Here is a 21,203-nt window from a genome sequence, read left to right on the forward strand (position 1 = left end):
TAAGCAAAAACCAGGAGCCAGTGGGCAATTACAGCAGCACTAGGTCGACATGCAGCCTGCTCCCAGTTCCCTCCAGCGTGACTAAGCACACATACAATGGAAGGGGGGAGAGAGGCTACAAGCCCCACCCAAGTTGGCTGATATAGGTGCATGGCCTCACAGGTGCAACCCTAATGCTGCCTGGAAAATGTTCAAGGTGCATTAACATATGGAGTTTACACACCTCCACGTATAAATTTACAAACAACAACAAAAAACGTGGTCTCAAATGGCTGGAGGTGCTCAACCCCAAATGCAGTTGTGCATATATACTGGGGGAGCAGATCCTGCCCTTGTAGTCCGTTGCTAGGGGCGATCCCCAGCATAAAAATGCATACAATGGAGGATGCCTGCAGCGGACTACAAGTGCCACAATAGAATCCTACACCAGGTAAACGGTGTGGATGTGTAACAATTAGAATACAATACAGAAATGTAGGTGCACTACTGTGGTAGATGTATACAATGACATTGGCTAATCCCTCAACACTGATGTTAAAATTGAGACATTCGCCAGTGTATCCTTATATTAAGGACACACCAGAGCCAGCACACCAACGCCAAGGTTTCTCAGATGGCACGGGACCTAACGCTAACCTACCTGTGCGTAATAAGCAAAAACCAGGAGCCAGTGGGCAATTACAGCAGCACTAGGTCGACATGAGGGGTGGACTCACTTATGGGAGATACTGTATATATAATGTGAGGGGTGGACTCACTTATGGGAGATACTGTATATATAATGTGAGGGGTGGAGTCACTTATGGGATATACTGTATGTAATGTGAGGGGTGGACTCACTTATGGGATATACTGTATATAATGTGAGGGGTGGAGTCACTTATGGGAGATACTGTATATAATGTGAGGGGTGGACTCACTTATGGGAGATACTGTATATAATGTGAGGGGTGGACTCACTTATGGGAGATACTGTATATAATGTGAGGGGTGGAATCACTTATGGTAGATACTGTATATATAATGTGAGGGGTGGACTCACTTATGGGAGATACTGTATATATAATCTGAGGGGTGGAATCACTTATGGCAGATACTGTATATATAATGTGAGGGGTAGAGTCACTTATGGGAGATACTGTATATAATGTGAGGGGTGGAGTCACTTATGGTAGATACTGTATATAATGTGAGGGGTGGACTCACTTATGGGATATACTGTATATAATGTGAGGGGTGGACTCACTTATGGGTGATACTGTATATATAATGTGAGGGGTGGACTCACTTATGGGAGATACTGTATATATAATGTGAGGGGTGGAGTCACTTATGGGATATACTGTATATATAATGTGAGGGGTGGACTCACTTATGGGAGATACTGTATATATAATCTGAGGGGTGGACTCACTTATGGGATATACTGTATATATAATGTGAGGGGTGGACTCACTTATGGGAGATACTGTATATAATGTGAGGGGTGGAGTCACTTATGGGATATACTGTATGTAATGTGAGGGGTGGACTCACTTATGGGATATACTGTATATAATGTGAGGGGTGGAGTCACTTATGGGAGATACTGTATATAATGTGAGGGGTGGACTCACTTATGGGAGATACTGTATATAATGTGAGGGGTGGACTCACTTATGGGAGATACTGTATATAATGTGAGGGGTGGAATCACTTATGGGAGATACTGTATATATAATGTGAGGGGTGGACTCACTTATGGGAGATACTGTATATATAATCTGAGGGGTGGAATCACTTATGGCAGATACTGTATATATAATGTGAGGGGTGGAGTCACTTATGGTAGATACTGTATATAATGTGAGGGGTGGACTCACTTATGGGATATACTGTATATAATGTGAGGGGTGGACTCACTTATGGGTGATACTGTATATATAATGTGAGGGGTGGACTCACTTATGGGAGATACTGTATATATAATGTGAGGGGTGGACTCACTTATGGGATATACTGTATATATAATGTGAGGGGTGGACTCACTTATGGGAGATACTGTATATAATGTGAGGGGTGGACTCACTTATGGGATATACTGTATATATAATGTGAGGGGTGGACTCACTTATGGGGGATACTGTATATATAATGTGAGGGGTGGACTCACTTATGGAAGATACTGTATATATAATGTGAGGGGTGGAGTCACTTATGGGTGATACTGTATATAATGTGAGGGGTGGACTCACTTATGGGAGATACTGTATATATAATCTGAGGGGTGGACTCACTTATGGGATATACTGTATATATAATGTGAGGGGTGGACTCGCTTATGGGAGATACTGTATATAATGTGAGGTGTGGACTCACTTATGGGATATACTGTATATATAATGTGAGGGGTGGAGTCACTTATGGGATATACTGTATATAATGTGAGTGGTGGACTCACTTATGGGATATACTGTATATAATGTGAGGGGTGGACTCACTTATGGGAGATACTGTATATAATGTGAGGGGTGGACTCACTTATGGGAAATACTGTATATATAATGTGAGTGGTGGACTCACTTATGGGAGATACTGTATATAATGTGAGGGGTGGAGTCACTTATGGGATATACTGTATGTAATGTGAGGGGTGGACTCACTTATGGGATATACTGTATATAATGTGAGGGGTGGAGTCACTTATGGGAGATACTGTATATAATGTGAGGGGTGGACTCACTTATGGGAGATACTGTATATAATGTGAGGGGTGGACTCACTTATGGGAGATACTGTATATAATGTGAGGGGTGGAATCACTTATGGGAGATACTGTATATATAATGTGAGGGGTGGACTCACTTATGGGAGATACTGTATATATAATCTGAGGGGTGGAATCACTTATGGCAGATACTGTATATATAATGTGAGGGGTAGGGTCACTTATGGGAGATACTGTATATAATGTGAAGGGTGGAGTCACTTATGGTAGATACTGTATATATAATGTGAGGTGTGGACTCACTTATGGGATATACTGTTTATATAATGTGAGGGGTGGACTCACTTATGGGAGATACTGTATATAATGTGAGGAGTGGACTCATTTATGGGAGATACTGTATATAATGTGAGGGGTGGACTCACTTATGGGAGATACTGTATATATAATGTGAGGTGTGGACTCACTTATGGGATATACTGTATATATAATGTGAGGGGTGGACTCACTTATGGGTGATACTGTACATATAATGTGAGGGGTGGACTCACTTATGGGAGATACTGTATATATAATGTGAGGGGTGGAATCACTTATGGGATATACTGTATATAATGTGAGGGGTGGACTCACTTATGGGAGATACTGTATATATAATGTGAGGTGTGGACTCACTTATGGGATATACTGTATATATAATGTGAGGGGTGGACTCACTTATGGGTGATACTGTACATATAATGTGAGGGGTGGACTCACTTATGGGAGATACTGTATATATAATGTGAGGGGTGGACTCACTTATGGGAGATACTGTATATATAATGTGAGGGGTGGACTCACTTATGGGTGATACTGTATATATAATGTGAGGGGTGGACTCACTTATGGGAGATACTGTATATATAATGTGAGGGGTGGACTCACTTATGGGAGATACTGTATATATAATGTGAGGGGTGGACTCACTTATGGGATATACTGTATATATAATGTGAGGGGTGGACTCACTTATGGGAGATACTGTATATAATGTGAGGGGTGGAGTCACGTATGGGAGATAATGTATATATAATGTGAGGGGTGGACTCACTTATGGGAGATACTGTATATAATGTGAGGGGTGGACTCACTTATGGGAGATACTGTATATATAATGTGAGGGGTGGACTCACTTTTGGGAGATACTGTATATAATGTGAGGGGTGGAATCACTTATGGGAGATACTGTATATATAATGTGAGGGGTGGACTCACTTATGGGAGATACTGTATATAATGTGAGGGGTGGACTCACTTATGGGAGATACTGTATATATAATATGAGGGGTGGACTCACTTATGGTATATACTGTATATAATGTGAGGGGTGGACTCACTTATGGGAGATACTGTATATATAATGTGAGGGGTGGACTCACTTATGGGAGATACTGTATATAATGTGAGGGGTGGAGTCACTTATGGGATATACTGTATATATAATGTGATGGGTGGACTCACTTATGGGATATACTGTATATATAATGTGAGGGGTGGACTCACTTATGGGAGATACTGTATATAACATGAGGGGTGGAGTCACTTATGGTAGATACTGTATATATAATGTGAGGGGTGGACTCACTTATGGGAGATACTGTACATAATGTGAGGTGTGGACTCACTTATGGGAGATACTGTATATATAATGTGAGGGGTGGACTCACTTATGGGATATACTGTATATATAATGTGAGGGGTGGAGTCACTTATGGGAGATACTGTATATATAATGTGAGGGGTGGACTCACTTATGGGAGATACTGTATATAATGTGAGGAGTGGACTCACTTATGGGAGATACTGTATATAATGTGAGGGGTGGACTCACTTATGGGAGATACTGTATATAATGTGAGGGGTGGACTCACTTATGGGAGATACTGTATATAATGTGAGGGGTGGACTCACTTATGGGAGATACTGTATATAATGTGAGGGGTGGACTCACTAATGGGAGATACTGTATATATAATGTGAGGGGTGGACTCACTTATGGGAGATACTGTATATATAATGTGAGGGGTGGACTCTCTTATGGGAGATACTGTATATATAATGTGAGGGGTGGAGTCACTTATGGGAGATACTGTATATATAATGTGAGGGGTGGACTCACTTATGGGAGATACTGTATATAATGTGAGGGGTGGACTCACTAATGGGAGATACTGTATAAAATGTGAGGGGTGGACTCACTTATGGGAGATACTGTATATATAATATGAGGGGTGGACTCACTTATGGTATATACTGTATATAATGTGAGGGGTGGACTCACTTATGGGAGATACTGTATATAATGTGAGGGGTGGACTCACTTATGGGATATACTGTATATATAATGTGAGGGGTGGAGTCACTTATGGGAGATACTGTATATAATGTGAGGGGTGGACTCACTTATGGGAGATACTGTATATAATGTGAGGGGTGGACTCACTTATGGGAGATACTGTATGTAATGTGAGGTGTGGACTCACTTTTGGGAGATACTGTTTATAATGTGAGGGGTGGACTCACTTATGGGAGATACTGTATATAATGTGAGGGGTGGACTCACTTATGGGAGATACTGTATATAATGTGAGGAGTGGACTCACTTATGGGAGATACTGTATATAATGTGAGGGGTGGAGTCACTTATGGGATATACTGTATATATAATGTGAGGGGTGGAGTCACTTTTGGGATATACTGTATATAATGTGAGGTGTGGAATCACTTATGGAGATACTGTATATAATATGAGGGGTGGACTCACTTATGGGAGATACTGTATATAATGTGAGGGGTGGACTCACTTATGGGAGATACTGTATATAATGTGAGGTGTGGACTCACTTATGGGAGATACTGTATATATAATGTGAGGGGTGGACTCATTTATGGGAGATACTGTATATATAATGTGAGGGGTGGAGTCACTTATGGGAGATACTGTATATAATGTGAGGGGTGGAGTCACTTATGGGAGATACTGTATATAATATGAGGGGTGGACTCACTTATGGGAGATACTGTATATAATGTGAGGGGTGGAGTCACTTATGGGTGATACTGTATATATAATGTGAGGGGTGGAATCACTTATGGGAGATACTGTATATATAATGTGAGGAGTGGACTCACTTATGGGAGATACTGTATATATAATGTGAGGGGTGGAGTCACTTATGGGAGATACTGTATATATAATGTGAGGGGTGGAGTCACTTATGGGAGATACTGTATATATAATGTGAGGGGTGGACTCACTTATAGGAGATACTGTATATATAATGTGAGGGGTGGAGTCACTTATGGGAGATACTGTATATATAATGTGAGGGGTGGACTCACTTATGGGAGATACTGTATATATATAATGTGAGGGGTGGACTCACTTATGGGAGATACTGTATATAATGTGAGGGGTGAACTCACTTATGGGAGATACTGTATATATAATGTGAGGGGTGGAGTCACTTATGGGAGATACTGTATATATAATGTGAGGGGTGGAGTCACTTATGGGAGATACTGTATATATAATGTGAGGGGTGGACTCACTTATAGGAGATACTGTATGTATAATGTGAGGGGTGGACTCACTTATGGGAGATACTGTATATGTAATGTGAGGGGTGGAGTCACTTATGTGAGATACTGTATATATAATGTGAGGGGTGGAGTCACTTATGGGAGATACTGTATATAATGTGAGGGGTGGACTCACTTATAGCAGATACTGTATATAATGTGAGGGGTAGTGTCACTTATGGGAGATACTGTATATATAATGTGAGGGGTGGACTCGCTTATGGGAGATACTGTATATATAATGTGAGGGGTGGACTCACTTATGGGAGATACTGTGTATAATGTGAGGGGTGGACTCACTTATGGGAGATACTGTATATGATGTGAGGGGTGGAGTCACTTATAGGAGATACTGTATATAATGTGAGGGGTGGACTCACTTATGGGAGATACTGTATATATAATGTGAGGGGTGGACTCACTTATGGGAGATACTGTATATAATGTGAGGGGTGGACTCACTTATGGGATATACTGTATATATAATGTGAGGGGTGGACTCACTTATGGGATATACTGTATATATAATGTGAGGGGTGGACTCACTTATGGGAGATACTGTATATATAATGTGAGGGGTGGACTCACTTATGGGAGATACTGTATATATAATGTGAGGGGTGGACTCACTTATGGGAGATACTGTATATATAATGTGAGGGGTGGACTCACTTATGGGAGATACTGTATATATAATGTGAGGGGTGGACTCACTTATGGGAGATACTGTATATATAATGTGAGGGGTGGACTCACTTATGGGAGATACTGTATATATAATGTGAGGAGTGGACTCATTTATGGGAGATACTGTATATACATATATTTTTGTATATTATGTATCTGTTAGACTTGCTTGCTATTGTTGTTTTCTTGCTATATTGTATTTCCTATTATGATTAATTGTGAGATCATTTTTTAGTTGCTTTTTATTTTTGAATTTTAGAAAATTCAAGACATTGAAAAGGAGAGAATACAAGTCCTTTCTCACAACCTGACTCTATACAACCAGCATGTACTTACCTATGGACAGACACTCAGTGCTGTAAGTATACTCTGCCTTCCAGACAATGACATAATGCTTGTTTATTTGTTTGTTTTATAAAAATTATCATAAACAACTTTATTTCTTAAATAGCTATTTGCTCAATAGGGTAACCTAGCATTATCAATCATGATATAGAACTACTGTACATGTTTTAATTGCTATAGCCACGTGGCTATAGGTGAGTTATAGGACATACATAAACACGCACGGGTCGTAGAAACTTATCAAAGGTTTTTATCGGCTGAACAATGAGACCCTGACCGATCAAGAGAACGAGACGGGAGAAGTATGAGCTTAGCGTGTGTTAGGATTCGGTAGGCTGGATGTGGATCCTCTGTGTCAGCGAGGGATTGGCGTGGACCGTGTCGGTGGACCGGTTCTAGGTTGCTACTGGTATTCACCAGAGCCCGCCGCAAAGCGGGATGGTCTTGCTGCGGCGGTAGCAACCAGGTGGTATCCACCGGCAATGGCTCAACCTCGCTGACTGCTGAGAAGGCGTGGGACAGAAGGACTAGACAGAGGCAAGGTCAGACGTAGCAGAAGGTCGGGGCAGGCGGCAAGGTTTGTAGTCAATGGAGATAGCAAGAGGTCAGGAACACAGTTATGGCAACACAATAAACGCTTTCTCAAGGCACAAACGCAACAAGATCCGGCAAGGAAGGGAAGGAGAAGTGAGGTTAAATAGACAGGTGACAGGTGGAAGCTAATCAGACTGATTGGGCCAGGCACCAATCATTGGTGCACTGGCCCTTTAAACTTTAAAGAGCTGGCGCGCGCGCACCCTAAGGAGCGGAGCCGTGCGCGCCAGGACGTGACATCCGGGGATCGGGACAGGTGAGTGACTTGGGATGCGATTCGCGAGCGGGCGCGTCCCGCTATGCGAATCGCATCCCCGCCAGCAGTGTCAGTGCAGAGCTCCCGGTCAGCGGGTCTGACCGGGGCACTGCAGAGAGAGGAATGCCGCGAGCGCTCCGGGGAGGAGCAGGGACCCGGAGCGCTCGGCGTAACAGCGTGGTCTCTCCCAGCTCTGTGTCTCATGACCTGAGCTCCAAGGGAGGTTTCTGTCATCCCTGGGCTCGCCTTAGGACACCTGCGTTACGGTTTGACAGGTGTACCGCCCCAGTCAAACTCCCCATCTGGGACTGTTTGTAAATAAATCATGGTTTAATAAGTGACAATATATATATATATATATATATATATATATATATACTGTTTTTATCGCCGCATAAGACGCACTTTTTCTTCCCCAAAACGGGGGGGGGGGGGAGTTGGTGCGTCTTATACGGCAAATACACACCTATCGCAGCGGTCCCTGCGGCCTATCATGGTGATGCCCTGTATTTACCCTTCAGACGCGGCGATCAAAGCTGACCACCACCTCTGAAGCGAAAGTGACACTAACCCGGCTGCTCAGCCGGGCTGTTCGGGACCGCTGCGGTGAATTCGCGGCGTCCCGAACAGCTTACAGGACACCGGGAGGGACCTTACCTGCCTCCTCAGTGTCTGCTCCGTGCCGGGATCCCCTGCATGGCTGGCGCTCTCCTTCGTCGTCATCACGTCATTGCGCACGCCGTCCCATCATCCAATAGGAGCGGCGTGCGTAGCGACGTGATGACGGCGACGTAGAGCGTGGATCCCGGGGAAGATGACGTCCAGAGCGTCGGGGACATCCCGTGGACATGGCGACAGCGATGGAGGGCAACATCCAGGGCAGGGGTGACGGGTCCGGAGCGGCGGGGACACATGAATTCTACCTCCTATCCAGTGGTCTTCAACCTGAGGACCTCCAGATGTTGCAAAACTCCCGGGGAGTTGTAGTTTTGCAACATCTGGAGGTCCGCAGGTTGAAGATCACTGTGGGGTTCAGAATCTTTTTTTTCTAGATTTTACACCTTTAAAATTGGGTGCGTGTTATATGCCGGTGCGTCCTATAGGGCGAAAAATACGGTGTGTATATATATATATATATATATATATATATATATATATATATATTTTCATGTTAATTTGCATTAATACATTTAGTATAATAAAAATATTAAAAAATTACTTTGCCGGATTAATGGAAATACTGGAGTATGAAAACCTGCTCATGTTATTTTTAAGGAGATGCAACGGGGGGGGGGGGGGGGGGGAAGAATAGCCGTGTCCGAAATGTCCCGACAAGCCTAAAAGCCCAGATAAACCCTAATGAACTGTGAACTGAAGGTTCTAAATAGAGACACAAAATAAAAGATCTGTCATCAGCAGCTTTTCTGAAGTTTCTAGATAGCAATGTGGAGGTTTTTAGGTTTGTTTGTTATTGTGTGCAGGAAAACGTATATTAGGCCTTTCACACTATAAAATGTATCCGTTTTAAAGATCCGTTCAATATTCCGTTATAAATAACCTGAAAATAGGCCGTTAGAAAATCCCATCATAGTCTATGGGATTTTTACATTATCTGTTTTAACCCATTATAGCCCGTTATTAATAACAGACGTTATTTTATGACGGAAGATAGTAATGGGAGAAATAGTGCATGCACCATTTCTTCCGTTCATTTGCCCGTCACAAAATAACGTCCGTTATTAATAACGGGCTATAATGGGTTAAAACAGATAATGTAAAAATCCCATAGACTATGATGGGATTTTCTAACGGCCATATGGGATTTTGTAATGGCCGTATGGGATTTTGTAATGGCCGTTTAATGGCCGATTTTCAGGTTTTTTATAACGGAACATTGAACGGATCTTTAAAACGGAGACATTTTCTAGTGTGAATGCAGCCTTACAGATACTGCAGTATAATGCATTGTATACTTTGTATCTTTATTATAGTGTCAGAGCCAAATCGATCAGGCCATTAAAAGCATTGATGTTGAGAAAGATATTCAGACTTTTATGGAAGAAACAACCATCTTTACTGAAGACAACAAGTCCGAATTCTTACTACTGGAATATTATGTAAGATTTAAAAGCACTAGAAAAAAATCTAATCTTCATGTGTTCTACATTAGATATCAACACTTTTATGTGCTTTAGGAAGAAGACAACTCCGCTATTATGGATGAAAATAGAAGAATCAATTCTATTAATGAGAAGCTTCAAAGGCTCCAGAATGACATTGAGAAAGCAATGAAGGACCGAGAAGGTGAGATGGATCTGCTCATTGTTCACTCTGCAACAACAAATATATTTAAACACTGTCCCCTCTGCCTGGACACATTCTGGACCTTAAAGGGGTACTCCGGTGGAATTATTATTATTTTTTTTTATCAACTGGTGCCAGAAAGTAAAAAAATGTGTAAATTACTTCTATTAAAACATCTTAACCCTTCCAGTACTTATCAGCTGCTGTATGCTCCACAGGAATTCCTTTCCTTTTGGAATTTGTTTTCTGTCTGACCACAGTGCTCTCTGCTGACACATCTGTACATGTCGGGAACTGTCCAGAGCAGGAGCTAATCCCCATAGCAAACCTCTCCTGCTCTGGACAGTTCCTAACATGGACAGAGGTGTCAGCAGAGAGCACTGTGGTCAGACTGGAAAGAAATTCAAAAATAAAAGAACTTCCTCTGTAGTGTACAGCAGCTGATAAGTACTGGAAGGACTAAGATTTTTTTTTAATAGAAGTAATTTACAAATCTGTTTTACTTTCTGGCATTAGTGTTCATAAAAAAAATTGTTTTCCACCAGAGTACCCCTTTAAGCACCAAAGCAAATACAGCAATTTTCACATGCCAGAATTTCTGCATGGAATTTCGCATGAAAATTCTCATGAATTTATAGCCAATACACTTCACTGGGATTCCGCTGTCCCATTCACACAGCAGAATTTCCGCTGCAGGAATTCCATTGAAGTCAACGAGCAATTAGTTTCTGAGGAAATAACTGCAGAATTTTCATGCAGAATTCCGTGCAAAAATTCTGCCATGTGAACACAGCCGAACACAACAATTTTCCACCCACAGACCTGTATGAGGGCTTGTTTTTCTGGTGTCCTCAATTGTACTCTGTAATGACATCAATCATTTTACCACAAAAAAAATAAATATAAATGTTATTTTTATATCTACAGTAAAAATTACACTGTATCTTTATTCTGTCCATACCATTTCATGTATACCCTATAACACTTTTCTTTTTGTTTATGGGGCTGTATGAGGGCACTTTTTTTTTTTGCTGTTATCTATAGTTTTAAACCTTTTTTTCAATGTTTGGCATCATGTTTTAATAGATCAGACATTTCCCAACATAGAGATGTCATATATGTTCATTTTTGTCTACACTATTTTATTTATTTGGGGGTGATTTAAACTTTTATTAGGGAAGGGGCATTGTTTTTTGGCATCTAAAGGGTTAATGCCGGATGTCACCCTGATCTGTGATATTCCAGCGGGTCCCGGCTGTCAGTCTTAGGCTGGGTTCACATAGTATTTCAGTCAGTATTGTTAGGCTTTATTCACACGCCGGAATGTCCGCATGGAAAATCTCTGTGCGGACATTGCGGGGTGCTGGCATAATATGCCGGCACTAGGACCGCACAGGAAAGCGCCGTCTCATAGATGGCTATGCATTCCGTGCAGACTCTGCACAAAGAATGAACGTGTTCATTCTTTGTGCGGACATGGAAAATGGAAATTCCGTGCCGGAAACATCTGGAGGTACACAGCGCAGCCGAATCCAGTTGAATTCAATGTGGAATCCGGCACTGAAATTCTGCCAAAATCAGGAATGGATCCAAATGAAAAACTGCACGATATTCCATAAATACACAACACTCTTGCATAAAGACAGAAATCTATCAGTTTTTTTTCTTTTTTACTTATTCAGTGCACATACCATGCATGAACAAATACACGCACACACACACACACACGTACAGTAAATATCAGTGTATGAACAAATACACACACACGTACAGTAAATATCGGTGTATGAACAAATACACACATATAGTAAATATCGGTGTATGAACAAATACACACACACGTACAGTAAATATCGGTGTATGAACAAATACACACACACACGTACAGTAAATATCGGTGTATGAACAAATAGACACACACACGTACAGTAAATATTGGTGTATGAACAAATACACACACACGTACAGTAAATATCGATGTATGAACAAATACACACACACACGTACAGTAAATATCGGTGTATGAATAAATACACACACACACGTACAGTAAATATCGGTGTATGAACAAATACACACACGTACAGTAAATATTGGTGTATGAAAAAATACATACACACACGTGCAGTAAATATCGGTATATGAACAAATACACACACACACACAGTAAATATCGGTGTATGAACAATTACACACACACGTACAGTAAATATTGGTGTAGGAACAAATACACACACACACATGTACAGTAAATATCGGTGTATGAACAAATACACACACACGTACAGTAAATATCGGTGTATGAACAAATACGCACACGTACAGTAAATATCGGTGTATGAACTAATACACACACGTACAGTAAATATCGGTGTATGAACAAACACACACACACGTACAGTAAATATCGGTGTATGAACAAATACACACACACGTACAGTAAATATCGGTGTATGAACAAATACACACACACACACGTACAGTAAATATTGGTGTATGAACAAATACACACACGTACAGTAAATATCGGTGTATGAACAAATACACACACACGTACAGTAAATATCGATGTATGAACAAATACACACACACACGTACAGTAAATATCGGTGTATGAACAAATATACACACGTACAGAAAATATCGGTGTATGAACAAATACATACACACATGTACAGTAAATATCGGTGTATGAACAAATACATACACACATGTACAGTAACTATCGGGGTATGAACAAATACACACACACACGTACAGTAAATATCGATGTATGAACAAATACACACACACGTACAGTAAATATCGGTGTATGAACAAATACACACACACGTACAGTAAATATCGGTGTATGAACAAATACACACACACACGTACAGTAAATATTGGTGCTTCCCAACCAGGGTTCCGCCAGCTGTTGCAAAACTACAACTTCCAGTCATTACCTTAAATTAATGTTGTTATTATTATAGGACTGGAAAAAAATCATCCACCCACAATATTTCACCCATAGGCCGATATGAGGGCTTGTTTTTCTAAGGCAAAAAATTAAATAAAAATAAGTAAATAAATATCTTTCTATCTATATATATATACAGTGTATAGCTATGTGTATGTATATATATATATATATATATATATATATATATATATACACATTTGTTTGGCAAAATTAAAACATACCATGCATGTTCAACTTGAACAAATACACACACACACACACACACGTACAGTATATATCAATGTTTCCCAACCAGAGTGCTACCAGCTGTTGCAAAACTACAACTCCCAGCATGCCCGGACTATATATATATATATATATATATATATATATATATATATATATATATAAAGTCATAACCTTAAAATAATGTTATTTTAACATTTTTATAGGACTGGAAAAAATGATGAGAGCCTATGGAGAAAACCCAGCGTTTTCTGATGTGAAAAATGAGGAGGATACAGCTGTTCTCCTGGACGAGGTAGACATTATTCAAACTACATGCAAAGTATGAGAAATGATCTCAATTTCCGCAGCCCGCACTTCAACTCTCCATCGCCTTCTGCTATTTTTATATTCCTCCCCAGGAGAGCCTCGCACTTCTCCGAGAGATGATCAACCTATAAACCATCACTTTTCCTTCTTCAGAGTTTTTCAATTGTTTTGCTCTTTTTTTTATTTTTTTATTTTTTAATAAATATATCACTTTTTTATAATGTATATTTTGAAAATCAGTTTCTGTCTTAAAAACGTAATTTCCCTTGTGTCGTATGACGATATAAATGGTTTTATGGTTTTATAGACAAACTTGAAAATCAACCTCCTGGAAGCGAATCACTTCAAACTCTCTTTGGCCTTGGCACAACTTGAGCAGAAAACTCTCCCGACTCATCCCTGCAGCGAGCGGATGATAAAGTGGAAAGAGAAGGTACGGATCTATGGTTTTGTCGCTGATTTATTCTGGTATGAATGGACCTGAGAAGTACTGGAAGACTTGAATTTTATTTAAGTGCAATTTTTTTTTTTTTTTTAAAGAAACTGTTTATTTTAAGACTTTTCAAAAATTTTTCCAAACAGAGGGACAACAGATTAAAATTAAATTAAAAATAAAAAACAAAAACAAATAGGGGACCTATGTATGGGGCCATTTTTAAAGTTGTTTTTCATTAAAGTTCAAAGTTTATTTGAAAGAAAATGTTACCCAAAGCAAAATTTGCAGTTTTCCTATCGCTTTATTTCACTCTTTTCCACAAATGAGTGTATAGTTATGTCCCATTTGCATGAAGGGTATATGGAGGAACTCTCAGGAGCCGAGCCTGCTCCTTATCGGACAGATTCTGGCTACCATCACTTATAGCTGGTACAGGGAGATCTCTGATGCCGGCTATTTAACCATTTAAATTCCACAGTTTAAACTGGCAGCAGCATTTAACCCTTCAAATGGGCACAGTCAGATCCAAAAACGTCAGATGTTACTGATGAAAATTAAAGACTTTTTGTTATGTGGTTGTATAAAAAAGTTTTGAATATATAATAATCAGCTACTGAAAATCCCACCACTAGGGGTCCCCATACCTACTGGGACAATAACCAGTCCTGCAGCAGCATCAGGCTTGTCCATGAGTCATGGACAAGACATGACTCATGGACAAGGCTGCATGAGTCAAACCGATCACCTCCCATCACCACAAGGGAGGGACACGTTCCTCCCCCTGAGACGATTTCTAACACTGTGAGCTAATGAAAAGAGGTACCTTTATAATAAACTAGCTGAGTACCCGGTGTTGCCTGGTTTTTCCTTCCTAATCCTTGTTGGGGAGGAAAATAAACAAAGGAGGAAGCTTTTGATTTCATATCCCATCCTCATATACTGTTGTCATATCCCAACCCCATATCCCGACCTCCTATCCCGACCTCCTTTCCCGTCCTCCTATGCCATCCTCCTATCCCGTCCTCCTATCTCGATTCAGGGAGGAACTTATTCACATTTTTTTAACCTTTTTTTTTTACTTTTTATTTTACATTTTTTATTTATTTTATAACATTTTTTGTTAAATGGAAAAAGGGGAATTTAAAGGGGTTATCCACCATAAGGTGATTTTAGTACGTACCTGGCAGACAGTAATGGACATGCTTAGGAAGGATCTGTGCTTGGGTGTTATGTTGTGAGATTACAATAACACTGTGGCTAGCTTTTTGTGAACTGGTATTTCCTGTTTGTTTTCTTCTTTTCCCTACTAATCCCATAATTCCATTTTCCTCGCTCCCACACATCAGCCACCCCACCCATTGAAACATAAATGAGCTGCATCCATTCAAAAGACCTGTGGTTTTCAATCAGGGTGCCCACAGCTCTTCCATTAGTTGCAGATTGATCTTGTCAGGGTCCGGGCTGGGGGATGGTGAGGACACTGTAGGTGGATCCTCTGTGCCAGAGAGGTGATGGCGCGGGCCGTACCAGGGGAATGGAGTCTAAGGGATTACTGGTATTCACCAGAGCCCGCCGTTAAAACGGCAACGGCACCGACAGAAGAAGCATCCACTTTGAGAATAAAAGGCCTCGAGGGATCAGGCCTGGACAGAACAGGTGCAGAAGCGAAGGCAGCCTTGAGAAGGTTAAAGGCCTCCTCCGCCATTGGTGGCCAGGACCTCGGGTTCATGTCTTTCTTGGTCAATGCTACAATAGGTGCAATGATGGTGGAGAAGTGGGGAATAAATTGACGATAGTAGTTAGAGAACCCAAGGAAACGTTGGATAGCTCGCAGTCCAGAGGGGCTGGCCAATCCAGAACCGCAGAAAGCTTGTCAGGCTCCATTTGAAGGCCTTGACTGGACACAATGTATCCCAGGAAAGGTAGACTGCTGCGTTCAAAGAGACATTTTTTAATCTTAGTATAAAGATGATTTTTGCGTAGGCGCTGTAACACCAGACGGACATGGAGGCGATGTTCCTCAGAGTTGGAAGAAAAAATAAGAATGTCATCCAGATAGACTACTACACAGGTATACAGCATGTGATGAAAAATTTCATTGACAAAGTCCTGGAAAACTGCAGGGGCGTTGCAAAGGCCAAAAGGCATGACAAGATACTCAAAATGTCCGTCACGGGTGTTGAATGCAGTCTTCCACTCGTCTCCTTCATGTATACGGATAAGATTATAAGCCCCTCTTAGATCAAGTTTGGTAAAAATGTTTGCTCCCCGCAGATGGTCACAGTTCAGAGATAAGGAGGAGTGGATAATGATTCCTTTCTCCTCTGAGGAAGGCACAGTAACAGGTTGCAGCAGATGCTGAAAGAGAGGTGTTAGGCGGGGAAACCGCCTGGTGTGCACAAGATCCTTTTCTTGGCGTAGCTCCTGTCGCCTTTCTGAAAAACGCATATCAATGCGGGTGGCCAAATGGATTAGTTCATACAGGGCTGAGGGTATCTCTTGTGCGGCCAGAACATCTTTGATGTGGCTGGATAAACCTTTCTTGAAGGTCGCACAGAGAGCCTCATTATTCCAGGCTAATTCTGAGGCAAGAGTCTGAAACTGAATGGCGTAATCGCCCACTGTAGAGTTTCCTTGGACAAGATTCAACAAAGCTGTCTCGGCTGAAGAAACCCGGGCTGGTTCCTCAAAGACAGAGCGTACTTCTGAGAAGAAGGTCTGGACTGAAGTGGTGACTGGATCGCTGCGGTCCCAAAGAGGAGTGGCCCAAGACAATGCCTTTCCAGAAAGTAAGCTGACCACGAATGCCACCTTTGACCGTTCAGTTGAAAATTGGTCAGCCAACAGCTCCAAGTGCAGAAAACACTGGGTCAGGAAGCCACGGCACAACTTAGAGTACCCGTCAAACTTGTCAGGAAGAGAAAGATGGACTCTGGTACTGGAAGCGGCAGCTTGCAATTGAGGAGGGGCAGGAGCTGGCGGAGAAGACAGCTGCTGCAGTAGAGGCAGAAGTTGCTGAACCATTACAGTCAGTTGGATCAACTGATGTCCTTGTTGGGCTACCTGTTGAGACTGTTGAGCTACAACGGTGGTGAGGTCTCCAAGGCTTGGTAGCGGCACCTCAGCGGAATCCATGGCCGGATCTACTGTCAGGGTCCGGGCTGGCGGATGGTGAGGACACTGTAGGTGGATCCTCTGTGCCAGAGAGGTGATGGCGTGGTCCGTACCAGGGGAACAGAGTCTAAGGGGTTACTGGTATTCACCAGAGCCTGCCGCAAAGCGGGATGGACTTGCTGCGGCGGTAACCCCAGGTCGTTCCACCCGGTAGCGACTCAACCCCTCTGGCAGCTGAGATGGCGCCGTACAAAAGGACAAGGCAAAGGCAAGGTCAGACGTAGCAGAAGGTCAGGGCAGGCGGCAAGGTTCGTAGTCAGGGGCAACAGCAAAGGTTCTGGGTACAAAGGCAATGGACACTCAAGAAACACTTTCACAAGGCTCTAGGCAACAAGATCCGGCAAGGACAGGAAGGGGAAGTGGGGTTTTATAGTGTTTTACAGTGATTGGGCCAGGCACCAATTAATGGTGCACTGGCCCTTTAAATTTAAGAGAGAACGGGGCCGCGCACGCTGGGAGGACACAGCAGGCAGAAGGAGGTAAGTAGAACGGGATGCGACCCGCGGGCGGACTTGTGCCGCCACGCGGATCGCATACCCGCCGGCAGCACTGTAGCAGCGCTCCCGGTCAGAGGGACAGACCGGGGCGCTGCAGGAGGACACACGCCGTGAGCGCTCCGGGATGGATGCGGGACCCGGAGCGCTCGGCATTACAGATCTCTCTCTCACCAAGCGATCGCTCCACCCATTGAAGCAGACAGGCTCCCTGTCATCAGCTGACTAGTGATGTCAGGTCTCGGCCGCATTGCAACCTGGGAAAAATCTGAGACAACAGCCTTTTTGTATGCTGGTAAAAACAAATATTGGGGTGAAAATCACATAAGAATTGTGAGAAAACTGTTACACACAGGTACAGACAATATATTATGAACTACACTAACTTTACAGCCCCTGTAGCATAGTCAAATAAAAAAAAATCCCGGAATACCCCTTTAAATATTTATATTTTTATTGGGGGAAGGACTTATTCACATTTTTTTAAAAATTTTTAAATATTATATTTGTTCCGTCAAAACAAAATGCAGTATTATCTGTAGTGACATGAAACAACTGTAAACGTATATGTACTTGTGATTATTAATTTTGTGGAAGACCAAACCCTCTTTCACTAGGAGCAGAAGTTTGTCCTCAGGAGCTGTTCTTCTTGTTATTAGGGACAGGAAATTCCACCTATTGTCCTCACTATATTCTGTCAATCGTGTTTGCATACATGATCCCATAGATATGGTGCAGTTCTTTATTTTGTATACTTCCTTAGTAAAAATGATAAACCACACACATGTTCATGTTTTTCTCATTCACAGGGCTACCAACTGTGCTCGGTGCAGATTTCTCGGTCTATAAATACCGCTAAACTACAACGTTCTCTGAGCAGTAGGATGTCTACCAGAAGTTATGGGTCAAGTCATCCACAATCCAATGAATATGTAGACCCTGTTTACATTGATCACCCAAGTAAACCTCCAAGGGGCTCAATCAAAAAATCTAAGACTTGGCGTGGGTCAACGAAGAAGCATGGCGGTAATGCTCAAGAAAATGGTGAGATTACATTTATATCTCATATATTTTTGATGGGACCAATTTTGCTAGGAGCCAAGACATTAGTGTTTCTTTTTGGATTTGCTTAATGACATTTTGACAGAAATAACAATTCTGACTTTAATATCCATTGAAGCCTCTCTGAGGGAACCACACACAGTTGAAGTGGAAGGCTATGTTTACACAGTGGAAAATTTGCGGACATTCTACAAATAAAACAATGGGACTCTAGAAAACAATGGGACTCTGCTGCAATGGAATTTCAAAATTTAATTTTTCTGTCGGATTTGGCCCGGAAATTCTGTTGTGTAAACATGGCCGAAAAAGAGGTCCCCAAGAGGATCCCAAATACAAGGGAACTATAAATTTATCACAGAAAAATCTGATCAATCTTGGGGTAGTCTTTCCAAGAGGTGGTCTTTTGGAGAGCTTTTGCCGTATTTACATGACACACTGTACATAGTACTTATATAATCTTTTTTACTTATTACATTAAATTACATTTCATCAGAATTTGGAGATTGCATATGAATATTTTCCAAAACAGTGAAGGATTTCCTTTTTTTCCATAAAATTAAAAACAGTAGTGTGGGAAAGTGGGTGAAGACATCTCTATGATTCCAGTAGTTTACATCGCACCTTCCTTTTTTCTGTCCTTAAAGGAGAAGATCATAATGGTGAATGCCGTGTCTTATACCCCTATGCGTCTCAGAGAAAAGATGAACTTGACTTACAGAAAGGTAATTTGAATAAAGGATCATTTTCACTTGGTTCCTATATGTGTTGGCTTCTCCTATGTCACAAATTCCATAATTTTTATGCCAAAAAAAGTAGCGTAGAGCTAAACTGAGAGATATCACTATGGACCTCATTGTCTGTCAGGCGATAGATCCGGCAATGTTATCACTTTTGGTTTTCTGTTTTTATAGTAGTGGGCCTTTTAGGGACTGGGGGTAGTGTGTCTCATTATTGAGATTGCCAAGCTGGGTTGTAAAGACTTATGCACTGCTCCATGGTAAAAAATAAAAAAATAAAAAAATGAAACCCTAAAAGGTATCTATATAATTGTTTTAGGATTGTTGATTATCTCCCACATGGATCGGATAGATAGAAAGATATTGTAGCTAGATAGGTAGATACATAAATATGAGATACATAGAAAGATACTGCAGATAGATTAATATATGTGACATAGATAAATAGATATATATGAGATAGATATGAGATAAATAGATAGATAAATAGATATATATGAGATAGATATGAGATAGATAGATAGATATGAGATAGATAGATAGATAGATAGATATCTAGATAGATATGATATAGATAGATATATAGATAGATAGATATGAGATAGATAGATAGATATGATATAGATAGATATGAGATAGATATGAGATAGATAGATAGATAGATATGAGATAGATAGATAGATAGGATATAGATAGATATATAGCCAGTATATGTAAAATCAACGGCAAATCTAACACAGAAACTAGGTTTATGTATACTGTATGTATGACTAATGTATATAATAAAGTACTGTAATGTATTGTATTAGTGCTGTATAATAATACAGATTTTATTCCCCCAGATGACTGCATCCTCATTGCCCGTAAAGCTGATGATGGGTGGTGGTACGGGACCCTTAATGGGAAGAAAGGTTATTTCCCAGCTACATATGTTGAAGAAATAAATTCACATTCTTCTCCTGCATAGATGAAACTCTAAAACTTGGGATCATAAAAGTACATGTAAATAAAAGATCGGTTCTTGTGAGGTGACTTGTGCTGTACTTGTGGGTTTTTGTATTGAGCAATGCAGAAGAAAATGATAGATAAGATGTATAAAGTTGTCCACCCCAAACTTAGTATAATAACCTGGTCCTCACTGTTCTGGAGCCTCATGGGGGTCTGTACACAACTGGCTGGATCTGGATCTAAAATACACTCACTATCAAAGACAATAACCTAGAAGAGTTGTAGGATATATGGAAGTGATTACAATATTAGAGCAAAGAGATAAGTTTATTGGGGGAA

General features: G+C 41.1%; 1 protein-coding gene across 1 annotated transcript in view; it reads left to right on the plus strand.

Moving 5' to 3' along the window:
* NOSTRIN (nitric oxide synthase trafficking) overlaps window positions 1-20,942 on the plus strand; it is an 85,478-nt gene extending 64,536 nt beyond the window's left edge. The window contains exons 9-16 of the mRNA XM_056534136.1: window positions 7,278-7,376; window positions 10,205-10,330; window positions 10,409-10,517; window positions 13,911-13,999; window positions 14,321-14,446; window positions 18,927-19,161; window positions 19,824-19,901; window positions 20,759-20,942. Of these exons, the coding sequence (XP_056390111.1) occupies window positions 7,278-7,376; window positions 10,205-10,330; window positions 10,409-10,517; window positions 13,911-13,999; window positions 14,321-14,446; window positions 18,927-19,161; window positions 19,824-19,901; window positions 20,759-20,883 (987 nt within the window). The 3' untranslated portion in view covers window positions 20,884-20,942. The remainder of the gene's footprint in view (window positions 1-7,277; window positions 7,377-10,204; window positions 10,331-10,408; window positions 10,518-13,910; window positions 14,000-14,320; window positions 14,447-18,926; window positions 19,162-19,823; window positions 19,902-20,758) is intronic.
* Window positions 20,943-21,203: the final 261 nt, after the last annotated feature.

This window comes from Hyla sarda, chromosome 8, assembly GCF_029499605.1.
Source record: "Hyla sarda isolate aHylSar1 chromosome 8, aHylSar1.hap1, whole genome shotgun sequence".
Taxonomy (NCBI): Eukaryota; Metazoa; Chordata; class Amphibia; order Anura; family Hylidae; genus Hyla; species Hyla sarda.